This window comes from Anabrus simplex, chromosome 3 (genome assembly GCF_040414725.1).
Source record: "Anabrus simplex isolate iqAnaSimp1 chromosome 3, ASM4041472v1, whole genome shotgun sequence".
NCBI classification, from domain to species: Eukaryota; Metazoa; Arthropoda; class Insecta; order Orthoptera; family Tettigoniidae; genus Anabrus; species Anabrus simplex.
In genome coordinates this window covers 465,876,325-465,888,949 of record NC_090267.1, presented here as the reverse complement: position 1 = coordinate 465,888,949, position 12,625 = coordinate 465,876,325, and the positions used below count along the sequence as shown (strand labels likewise).

General features: G+C 43.2%; 1 protein-coding gene across 1 annotated transcript in view; it reads left to right on the top strand.

Annotated features, from left to right (window-relative positions):
* LOC136866525 (inositol oxygenase) overlaps positions 1–12,625 on the top strand; it is a 59,207-nt gene that overhangs the window by 33,884 nt on the left and 12,698 nt on the right. The window contains exons 2-3 of the mRNA XM_067143572.2: positions 3,206–3,371; positions 7,233–7,441. Coding sequence (XP_066999673.2) covers positions 3,206–3,371; positions 7,233–7,441 — 375 coding nt within the window. The remainder of the gene's footprint in view (positions 1–3,205; positions 3,372–7,232; positions 7,442–12,625) is intronic.

Genomic DNA, 12,625 nt, shown 5'->3' with positions numbered 1-12,625 from the left:
GCGTTCGGTTATAGACGGCTTGTTTATCAGTGAAATAGATAAGCGCAAGACAACAACAAAATAATGGGGCAACCTGTTTCAAAGAAAGCAAAGACTTCAGAAAGTCCATTTCAGTCGAACTGGGAACTGTCGTATTTCTTTGCCAGTCGTGACGATAAAGCCAATAATTATGTGATTTAATCAAAAAGATCTATTTTCCAATACAAAGGCTTTGCTCAAATTCTACGAAAATTTGTCAAAGGAAGATTTTCCTAAGCTGCATCGAGAAGCAGCTAAGATTATTTCTATATTTGGTTCTACATGCATATGTGAACGGTATTTTTTCCTGCTTTGACTTGTACGAAAACTAGATTGCGTGCGAGTAGGCCTATTTCTGATTGTAATTTAAAGAAGCCTCTCAAATTGCTGTCAGCCGGTCCCTTGTTCCAGGCATAACTGGTATCATTGCAAAGATAAAGGAAAAGAAGAGCTAGAGAAGATAAATTGTCTGCTCAAACCAAATTGAAAGAAGAGTGTTTTAACACCGGTAACGTTGTCTCATACAACAGTGTCCCCGCTCACCGCACATAAACATTTCGCAGTGAGGGGAGGATCAGCGGGGAAGGTGGAGAAGGCGAAGACAGGCCCAACGGGTGAGACAGGTGTAGGGGAAGTGGAATGGGAGTTTGCACTCTGGTCAACCTAGTAAAGTCGTCTCCTGCACCTTGCGCCCGTGCACTGCACGGCGCATGCACCCTGAGAGGCCCTGCGTTACGGCATGACTTGTACAGATGCAGAAATTCGCTATGATTTTTATCTGTGCTTAGTTTTGTTACTTAACTGTTGTTTCTTAAGCGCATTTTATTTTTGCCACCGCTTTCCGGTATTAATGTGAAAATCAAAATTAGCCTTCCCTAAAGGCCCAGTCCCCTTGAGTTCCTGAAACTAGTTTTCAGCTTAATTTCTTTCTACTTTTATCTTGAAATTAAATACCGTACTGAGTTTCACCAATATATGCGCCGCCATTTCTCCGCTATGTTGTGAGCAGGAACGCTCGATATGGCAACCTTGTTGTTATAACAGCAAAATCGTTTTCTTAACATGGAATGGCCGAGCTCGATAGCTGCAGTCGCTTAAGTGCGGCCAGTATCCAGTATTCGGGAGATAGTAGGTTCGAACCCCACTGTCGGCAGCCCTGAAAATTGTTTTCCGTGGTTTCCCATTTTCACACCAGGCAAATGCTGGGGCTGTACCTTAATTAAGGCCACGGCCGCTTCCTTCCCACTCCTAGCCCTTTCCTGTCCCATCGTCGCCGTAAGACCTATCTGTGTCGGTGCGACGTAATACAACTAGCAAAAAAAAAAAAAAAACATGGAATGACCCATACAAGAAAGTGTTCGGTCTAAAGTAACCCTGAGATATTTTGGGACTTTATAGTGTGCCATCTTGAAAAGTAGGGCTCTTTCTCTTAAACCCACGGCCGAGACTTAAACTTAATCTGGGTATTCAGTGTCGTCCCATTTGCGATCAGTATCATTTGCGATCAGTCCCATTTGCGATCACTCTTATCAGTGACATACAGTCAGGTTGCTGTGAGGGAATTCCCTACTGAAGGACTGGTACAGGAAGACATCCCTCAAGTAACTGGCTAAACTATGATATTTACCGTTTGAGACAATGCGTTAATACCGGGACTGACAGAGAATAAAAAGGACTCAAATGAACCTTTTATTTAGAGTTACCAGATGGTTGTGGGTGTAAAGGCAGTTAAATGAGTTTTAAGAAGTAAGTCAAAAGATGGGCGTATTAAAACCGTTGAATTTTACACTTTCCGATTTCAAAACAAAGGATTTTGCTGTAACATTTTCTTGATATGCGGTGGGGGATGAGATGAGATTAATTTATACGGCCTATTTCTATGGCCGAATGCCCTTCCTCACACCTCAGTTGAGAAGCTAATGAAGATGAAATGTGTTATGGTGAATGAAATTGGGTAACGGGGTGGAAGGAATCAGCTCTGGCCTGTGGATAGGAACTGTCTCGGTATTTGCCTGGAAGTGAAAATATTAAACCATTCTGAGAACAGCCGAGGGTGGGGTTCAAACCCACGCGTTTCTAGAATGCAGAGCTTGGCTCCATAGCCGTAGCGCGTTAAAACGCGCAGCCACTCAGCCTACTTTCACCTATATAAGTAAAATTAGTCTGTACGCTCGGATTAGACGTACAAGATTTCAGAACTTAATGTTAAGAAAATGTTTAGATTAAAATAAGTTGAAGAAATTATAACTTTAAAATGATAGCGCGAAAAGATGAGATTGCATTCCGAAAATAGTGGGTTCGAACCCCATTGTCGGCACCCCTGAAGATGGTTTTTAGTGGTTTCTATTTTCACGACAAGCAAGTGTACCTTAATTAAGGCTATAGCCGTTTTCCTTCCCACCTCCAAGCCCTTTCCTATCCCATTGTCGCCATAAGACCTGTGTCCGTCCGACGTAAAGCCAGCGGTAAAAAAGCCCATGTCATCAAACATCCCTGACTTTTCCGTAAATTTCTGTAAAAGCATCCATAATAGGCCTATAAAGCACAAGGCTTGCCTCTCTTCGTCTCATTGGCCTGCATGTCGTAAGTAAGCACGCAGATAACAACAAAAGCTACATTAACGATGCATGACTACAGCTGGAATAATTACAGTATGTTAAAAACTATAGACTAATATTACCTCAAAAACGTTCAAGAGAGAGGGGATGGGTTGGGAGAATCCTTATCACACGGTTGCGTGGAGTGCGCCTTAATTAGCAGTCCCACTGCTGCATGGACGTTGGAAAACCCTGATAGGCTGCTGATAATTTTACAGTGATCGCAAATGGGACACGAACTGGTCTTTCTTCACATTCTTTTTTTTTTTTTCCACTGTAATAGGAGTGATCCCAAATGGGACAAATTTTGCTGTGATCGCAAATGGGACTGATCGCAAATGCGACACAACCGGGTATTCAACGGGCCCCACATAAACGTAGAAGGTGATCTTGAAAAGGAAATGGGCTTTAAAGGTTATCTTTCCTTAACGCTTTCATAATTCAAAGTCGAAGATCTTCGTCGGGACTGGAATTCGAGTCTTTTGCCCTTTGGACTATCACGAGAGAGACATAGTCAGCTCTTAATTATTAAGTTTGAACCCTGTATTTAATGTGGTCTGTCTAATAAGTTCATACAATTTCGTTTCCAGAGCGTGATCGACCCTTCCGAACATCTCCGACCGGAGCCCATATATGCAGGCAAAGCGCTGAATGCCTTCCGAAACTATGAGGTGGACGATGAGGATCCTATCAAGAGAAGAGTTCGGGAGACCTACCACAAGATGCATACCTTCCAGACAGTGGAGTTCGTAAAAGGTAATGGTATTATTATTATTATTATTATTATTATTATTATTATTATTATTATTATTATTATTATTATTATTATTATTATTATTATTATTATTATTATTATTACCGTGGTTGGTGGATCAGCAGAGGTGAAAGAAGGTGCCGGGGTGAACGGGCCTAACTACAAAGTCAAGAATGGAATTTAAAACTTTAACCAAGGTTATATTTTTTCTTTTTCAGAATTTCAAACTTAACAATCTTAACAAACTTAACAATCTTTCACTAAGTGAACACAATAATATATCAGGTACAATGACAAACTAGAAACAAGACAAGAAAGATCCAAATTTTAGTGATTTTTACACTCTTGGGCTACACGCCCCTAGTTTTACAATTTTGAGCTCTTAGCTCAATTTTACCAAAGCACAAATTTTAATGCAAGGGCAGAAAATCACTAATACATGGAGCACTAGCTCCAGCAATGACAATTTCAGCCCCCCCCCCCCCCTCCCCCGCCCCCCAGAGGCACTATTACAACACTTGAAAAAGAGCTAACGTGCTCTCAGTTCACAAGCCTACTCAAGGCAATATCACACTTTATAATTACTTGCCATCAAGGCACAACTTACACAAATGAAACGGGGGTATCTCGTACCCAACCTACTGGGCTTTAGCAGAAAAAGAACAGGTTAAGTAAACGGCCCGGAACACCAAGTTAAATGGAGGCGTGTACTTGCACTCCTAAATATGCATTCTTGAAACCTAAAAGGCACTAGGCCGATGAAACAGGGGTCTATGGAGGTGACTCGTATAAGAATAATTTAAGACATTACGGAAAAGGAAAAGACCAGTTACAAACGTAGTCACCTCAAACCAATGTGAAGGGGACTCGAGAGGGTACAGCACTCTCTATCCCCGATTTACAGTTAAAGATATTTACATAAGCCGGCAGAAAATTACATTACATAAAAGTAGGTTACATCGTTAAAGTTTCGGACCTATCCCTCGGGTTAAACTGCGGAGCTAGCAAGAAATAAAGATGTTAAACGGCCATTACCTTTCTGAAGACCTGCTGCCTGATGAAAGGGGCACCTCCCGCCTCCTGCTTCACATACACACACTTAGTTAGATGTTGATCAAGTGGCCAAGAGCCTTGAAAATCCGCAGTTTATAAACCCTCGGGGAAAGTTAGAGACCTTTCATGAATAATCAAAACACACCCACAGAATTTTATTGGAGGATACCAAAATTTACACTCAAAATCGAAGAAGAAATACGTGATTGGTTGGAAATAAATTACAGACATAATTCAAAACAGGCGGAAAGAAAGGATAAATATTGCCAAACCAAAAATGAATGAATGAAATTTAGTAACGAACTAACTTATGAATACAAAATTTCTTCAAATAAAGTTCCTTCACTTCGCACCAGTGTGCATGATCATAGTTTTTTGTAGTGACCTCTATGAGAGAATGTCCAAATTTCTTGATGAACGGAAAACAAAAACAAGTTGAAATACACGCAGTACAGGAAACTTCACCATCACAAAATTAAGGAGGTGACATCTTCTGAGGAAAAGTTTAAGTAGATTTAGTTCCAAGTTCAGTGTTTCTTCTGTAGACGAGTTTTAATTGGCGCAAGATTTAAATGTGCGGCGTAGAGGTGTACTCCCGGTACAATTATTATTATTATTATTATTATTATTATTATTATTATTATTATTATTATTATTATTATTATTAATATTATTATTATTATTATTATTTGAACCGCTATTGAGTGCATTCACAAAAAAATAAAGGAAATATAAAATAAACAAAGCATGAGACAAATTAATGACAGTTGCAGCACTCGTAAATTAAAATTAAATCCAGGTTAGGATGTGGGAAGCGGCGGGAGCCCTACGAGGCAATAGAACATAAGTCTTTCTTGGCCAAAACTTCAAATAAAGGCAATTTTCCTAAGAATGTTATTTTAAAAAGGAAAATATGGTTGAAAATTTTTTAAAAACGGAAAAACAAGATTTACGAAACATTCGAGATATAGTTGGGGACAAAACATGACGGCCTCAGTTCCTGGAAGCGAGCTGGAAGCCAGTAGTTAATCACACCCTGCACCCTGCTGAGTTAACAAGTTCTAAGTGATCCTTGTTTGTTTTGAAAAGGCTGCCAAACCACTTTCTTTCTTACTCTCTGTAATATTTACCCTTTCTTCGTGTAGAGTGCAGTAGCCGATTTGGCAACTCTGGCTGCAGTAGAGGTAGTAAATCCTATAAGTCGCTAATAGACACCGAGCTTCCGCTGGAAAGTAGTGGTGTGAGGCGAGGTCGTCATGATTTGTCCCCAACTACACTGACTGACAGAGCAAATGCAACACCAAGAAGGAGTGGTCAGAACTTTATGCCAATTGCAGGGTAGACTGACGTCACTGAGGTATGCTCATGATGTGAAATGCGCCGCTATGCTGCGCACGTAGCGAACGATAAATGGGACACGGCGTTGGCGAATGGCCCACTTCGTACCGTGATTTCTCAGCCGACAGTCATTGTAGAACGTGTTGTCGTGTGCCACAGGACACGTGTATAGCTAAGAATGCCAGGCCGCCGTCAACGGAGGCATTTCCAGCAGACAGACGACTTTACGAGGGGTATGGTGATCGGGCTGAGAAGGGCAGGTTGGTCGCTTCGTCAAATCGCAGCCGATACCCATAGGGATGTGTCCACGGTGCAGCGCCTGTGGCGAAGATGGTTGGCGCAGGGACATGTGGCACGTGCGAGGGGTCCAGGCGCAGCCCGAGTGACGTCAGCACGCGAGGATCGGCGCATCCGCCGCCAAGCGGTGGCAGCCCCGCACGCCACGTCAACCGCCATTCTTCAGCATGTGCAAGACACCCTGGCTGTCCCAATATCGACCAGAACAATTTCCCGTCGATTGGTTGAAGGAGGCCTGCACTCCCGGCGTCCGCTCAGAAGACTACCATTGACTCCACAGCATAGACGTGCACGCCTGGCATGGTGCCGGGCTAGAGCGACTTGGATGAGGGAATGGCGGAACGTCGTGTTCTCCGATGAGTCACGCTTCTGTTCTGTCAGTGATAGTCACCGCAGACGAGTGTGGCGTCGGCGTGGAGAAAGGTCAAATCCGACAGTAACTGTGGAGCGCCCTACCGCTAGACAACGCGGCATCATGGTTTGGGGCGCTATTGCGTATGATTCCACGTCACCTCTAGTGCGTATTCAAGGCACGTTAAATGCCCACCGCTACGTGCAGCATGTGCTGCGGCCGGTGGCACTCCCGTACCTTCAGGGGCTGCCCAATGCTCTGTTTCAGCAGGATAATGCCCGCCCACACACTGCTCGCATCTCCCAACAGGCTCTACGAGGTGTACAGATGCTTCCGTGGCCAGCGTACTCTCCGGATCTCTCACCAATCGAACACGTGTGGGATCTCATTGGACGCCGTTTGCAAACTCTGCCCCAGCCTCGTACGGACGACCAACTGTGGCAAATGGTTGACAGAGAATGGAGAACCATCCCTCAGGACACCCTCCGCACTCTTATTGATCTGTACCTCAACGTGTTTCTGCGTGCATCGCCGCTCGCGGTGGTCCTACATCCTACCGAGTCGATGCCGTGCGCATTGTGTAACCTGCATATCGGTTTGAAATAAACATCAATTATTCTTCCGTGCCGACTCTGTTTTATCCCCAACTTTCATCCCTTTCGAATCACTCCTCCTTGGTGTTGCATTTGCTCTGTTAGTCAGTGTATATCGAACTTCCACTGTACCTGTTACTCGTGCTGCCGCGAGTTCTCGTCAGACGCAGAGAGTACTCTATATACATCTAAGAGCTATATATTTTACTGACTAGAAATGTTTGCTGCAGGACGAATGGAGAAGTGGCTCAAATTTGACCACTTGAAAGCCACCATGATGGATGTTCTGGTGAAACTGAACGAGCTAGTAGACGAGAGTGACCCTGACACGGATGTTCCCAACATCGTTCACGCCTTCCAGACAGCAGAACGTATCCGCAGAGACCATCCTGATGACGACTGGTTCCATCTCACCGGACTTATACACGACGCAGGAAAGGTATTGTCTTAAAACACTTTCAGAGTTACTTTGATTGTTATGTTCCTAAAAAGCAGAGAAACGTAATTTCAGTTCAAGACTTTTTTTTGCTACTTGTTTACGCACTTCCAGTCTTTCTTGAATGCGAATGGGATGCATGAATGAAAGTGAACATGATTTTTTATTGTAACGTGTTAGAGAATGTATTCTTTTTTTGTTATTTGCTTTACGTCGCACCGACACAGATAGTTCTTATGGCGACGATAGGACAGGAAGCGGCCGTGGTCTTACTTAAGGTACAGCCCCAGCATTTGCCTGGTGTGAAAATGGGAAACCACGGAAAAACATCTTCAGGGCTGCCGACAGTGAGGTTCGAACCCACTACCTCCAGGATGCGAACTCACAGCTGCGCACTCCTAACCGCACGGCCAACTCGCCCGGTGAATGTAGTTGTAATTTATACTTTAGTTTTCATATGTCTAGGTTAGGTCATTTCAGTTTTTATACTGTTAGTATATATTAAAATGTAAATTGTTGCAATACTTAAATTGTAAAAATGATATTGTACAGTAGATACTCATTTATATACATGTGTCAGAAAGGTCCAGGAGCCCTAACTTCACCACAATAAAGTCGCTTTAATAATAATAATAATAATAATAATAATAATAATAATAATAATAATAATAATAACAATAATAATAAAAATAATAATAATAATGTCACATAAACACACGGAAGGTTTCCGGTGACGGAAGAAAGGGAAAAGGTTAGGATTGGGAAGGAAGCGACCGTTGCATTAATTAAGGTACAGCCCCAGCATTTGCCTGGTGTGAAAATGGGAAACCACGAAAAACCATCTTCAGGGCTACGGACAGTGAGGTTCGAACCCACTATCTCCCGCATACTGGATACTGGCCGCAATTAAACGACTGCAGCCATCGAGCTCGGTATACTTTGTTTTAAAAACCTTGAAATGATTTGAAACGAAAGGAAATCACTTGAAGTTAAGTCTAAAAAACTGTTTTAATGGACACAGTACCTTAAAATTACGCCAAAGTATCCAGTATATCTTCATCTTTTTCTTGGCGTATCTCCCTTTTCATTGGAGTCCAACGTTCTGCAATTTCTCCTCCATTTCATCATGTCCACTGCATCAGTTTGGTCGTCGGTGGATGCAGAGTAGCTTTTGGCCTACTAGTGGCAGCTGCTGATCCGTGGTTCGACAACTCTGCACTCCAACCGGCCAATCGAGCAGAGGCGGGGTGGCCACTGCTCCCTCGTGGCTCCGCGCCTCTTTATTCGGGAGACGGAGAGGGGCTAGTGCCCACCGTCGGCTGTCCTGAGAATAGTTTCCGTGGTTTTCCATTCCCCTGCTCTAAGGCAAATGTCGGGACAGTTGCTAGTATAGGCCACGGCCACTCTCTCCAAACACCACCTTCAACGCTCCTTATCTCCCAGGTCTGAGGGAGGGTGCTACCCTCTACTTTTCTAGTTAGTCACCTGGGTAAACACTAACAACTTGCATGTCAGAATTTATGATTTTGACCATTTTGGGCTGATTGGTCCGTATTGACTATTCGTCCGCCTTTTCAATTCTTACATATGTAACAATTAATTATTATTCACATATTAATTTAGGTACATGTTTCGGGTTTTTTCCAATCCCTTCATCAGCCATTATACAATATCAACATAACATATCAAAAAACCTTTCCACTCTATATTACTACATTCCACTTAAAATATCTAAACCCTGGATGTGTTATTAAAATATTATACGGACACTCGTTAAAGGATTATGGTTGTCATTAAAAAATCCTTGCATGTCTTTCTGCAGGCAGTCCATCCACCAGTTAAATCCTCCTGGTGGTCGTCCCCCATCTAGAATGAGGTCGAGGTCTGTTCTTGCAGCCGATGCTGGATCACACCGACCATGTGACCGTACCAGTTCACGGCTTCGTCCAGCCTGTGTCCCGATATTAATCGCACTGCCTTGCTTCTTTAAGCTCCCTTAAGGCCCCCATACACGATCAAACAATTTGCGCAACAAAGAGTTTGTGAAACGCCTTGTTTGCGTAAACTTTGATACGTACACGTTGCAATGGTTTGTGCAAATCTCCGTTCATTTTTTAAATTCTCGAGAGAGGATGTCCGACACAGAAGCTGCTTGCGCGGTGATAATTATTACTTGTTTGCTGCTATTGAGTATCTTACGTTCTCTACGGTACACACTAGGGCCCTGTCTGCTTTGGGATCAATCTCCTACATCTTCTCCAGCAGTTTCTCACACGCCACATCCTTCATATTCCTTTTTGGATACACCTCTCTCTTCACTTTCCAACTCGCGATAAACCTGAGATGAACTCTCACCAGAAGGCTTTATGAAAGATTCTTGTTGACGCCGTACTAAATCGGACTCAGGTAGATGCAAGGTAGATACAGGCGTACGCGTTGCCCACCGATATCCATGGAGTTCATCAGTATCATGTAACATATTTGGACGTAATGTTTCATAATCTTCCGGAGAACAGTTGGAATTTCTTATCGCCTCGGAAGTAGTGATGGGTAGCTCGTGAATGAGTCGTTCATAATGAACGCTTCACTCTTATGAAGTGTGAACTGACCACTCAATTTCAATGAACTGGTAGTTCAAACACTTCACAGTTCTCACACTTCACGTCATTCACAGTTCAAAAACTTCATATCATTCACAACTCATTCGATTTGTCTGTCGCTCGCTCACTCTCTCTCTTCTCTACCTACGTCATTCATTTCCTCCTTAAATACTCCCAGTCCCATCCTACCTGTCAATTGTGTTATTACACCATTAAAGATATATAGCCTACAAAGACAATGACAATCCGACAGAGTGAGCACAGCAGACATGCAAATAAAATGCTTGCCTTGAGAATCTGGAAGTAAAAAGTGCGCTGAATCTACAACCGAAAGAGTATCTTCCTTGCAGTAGTGTTCATATCATACACAACACTTAATTAATTAAACAAAACTGCACTTGGGGAATAGACTAATTAAATAATAAATCAAAATGAACGGACTTCTAGGTAACCATCCTCTATTAAAACTAATCAGAGAGAGAAAAAAACTGAAGGGATCCGACACTTCGAAAAATGAAGGTATCGGCCAAAGGAAGACAAAGGCCACGAAGGGCGTGAATTGAAGGACTCCCTAGGCCTCGAGTGCTCTAATAAAGTCGGGGTCGGAAAAGAATACGAGTTGACCAAGCAAGGTCGGATAGGGTAGATGAAAGTGAGGAGGCTGGCACAAGTAAGTGGAAGCAATGCCAGGACTCAGCTAAGGGCCCCGTAGTCGCCAACCCACGCTACAAAATTCAGAGCCCCTGGGGCCCCTTCTAGTCGCCTCTTACGACAGGCAGGCGGATACCGTGGGTGTTATTCTACCGCCCCCGCTCACAGGAGGATAACTATATGAAAGATTCATCAAGGTAGATAAATAGATATTTGTGGCAGTGGTAGTCATATTCATTCTATTTCGGATTGAATTTTAAGAGGAAAAAATATTATGATATGCGGAATAACGCTGGTAACCCTGGTGTTTTTCACGTGGCAGATAAAGACACTGTTGAGTGCATCATGCGAATAAGATGACCCCAGATTAAATGTATTTCCTTCGTTATATCTTTATCTTTTCCCTGTCCTTATCAACCATCATCTAGATGTTGTAAGCAAGCAAGCTATTTGGTCCATAATTACATAGCTCTGCCATCTGTTGATAATATTATTAAGTATTATGAAGCTTTATTGAGTGAGTGAGATACCGTGAACGAAGTCGCTGCTGAACGACATACTCAGCAGCTTCATCAGGCTTGATTACTTCATGAACTACTTCATGAACGAACTACTTCATTTGAACGGTTCACAGTAAAGAGTGTGAATGAGTGAAGTAGTTCATAGGAATGAACTGGTTCGACCCATCGCTACTCGGAAGCATTGAGGCTGACAGCAATGATTTCACCTTTTGCGTCACAGCTGTCGGAAGAGGACGGTCATGAAGTCTCCCGAACCCTCGAAGCTGAGAAAGATAGCTTTCGATAATGTCTTGATTACTTCTGTCACCATTTATTTAGGCCAGTGGCTTTAAGGAATACATGAAAGTGCATGTTTTGTTCCTTCGCGTCCCTGCTATGTTTTGTGCAGTCTGCACTCGCATAACAAACCGTACTGAAAAGTGTACACCATTACTGATTTTTACGTTTCATCACATAAAATAAACACACACGGTTTCTTATATACCACAGATATGTTCCTATCGTGTACTATTAGCACCTAGCTTCTGCGTGCACAGCGATTCTTATTCGAATTACCTCATTCAGGGCAGATTCAACGCGAGGGTCCTGCGTGACGTCACAGCTCTGCTTTGCTACTGCGCACCTCTCTCGTGATCCCTACCTTGATTTCTACGTACCTTGAGGTAGATGCAGGAAAGGTCTTCACGCGGCCAACTGTCGTCAAACACTGCCATAGATGTTCAAACCGCTTGTCAAGCAGTGTGTGTTGCGGAAATAATTTCGGTCTCTCCCGATTTGTTTCAAACAGTTGTGCAGCTAGTCAATCCGTGCCATACACTATTAAAATGTTTGTGCAAAACCCTTTGTTGCGCAAGTTGCTTGATCGTGTATGGGGGCCTTTAGTCTCGTCTACTTATCACTCCGCCGGGCTGAGTGGCTCAGACGGTTAAGGCGCTGGCCTTCTAACCCCAACTTGGCAGGTTCGATCCTGGCTCAGTCCGGTGGTATTTGAAGGTGCTCCAATACGACAGCCCCGTGTCGGTAGATTTATCGGCACGTTAAAGAACTCCTGCGGGACTAAATTCCGGCACCTCGGCGTCTCCGAAGACCTTAAAAAGTAGTTAGTGGGACGTAAAACAAATAACATTATTATTATTATTACTTATCACTCCGGTCGGGCGGGGTCGGGACAATTTCGCTTGGAGACGACGCTCTAGCCGATACCGCAACATCACTTTGATTCCCAGGCACGATGATGCGATATGATATATCGGCCGCCTTGTCGCAAAGTCTGACGCACACCCTCCTCCTTTATGAACGCCTATGACAGACACTAAGATTTCCTTGATATGCTCTATTTCCAGAGTGATTGTTCAGTGCGTTCATTTGATCGTTAAAGCAATACAGTTATTAAAAATTAATTAATTAATCATGTT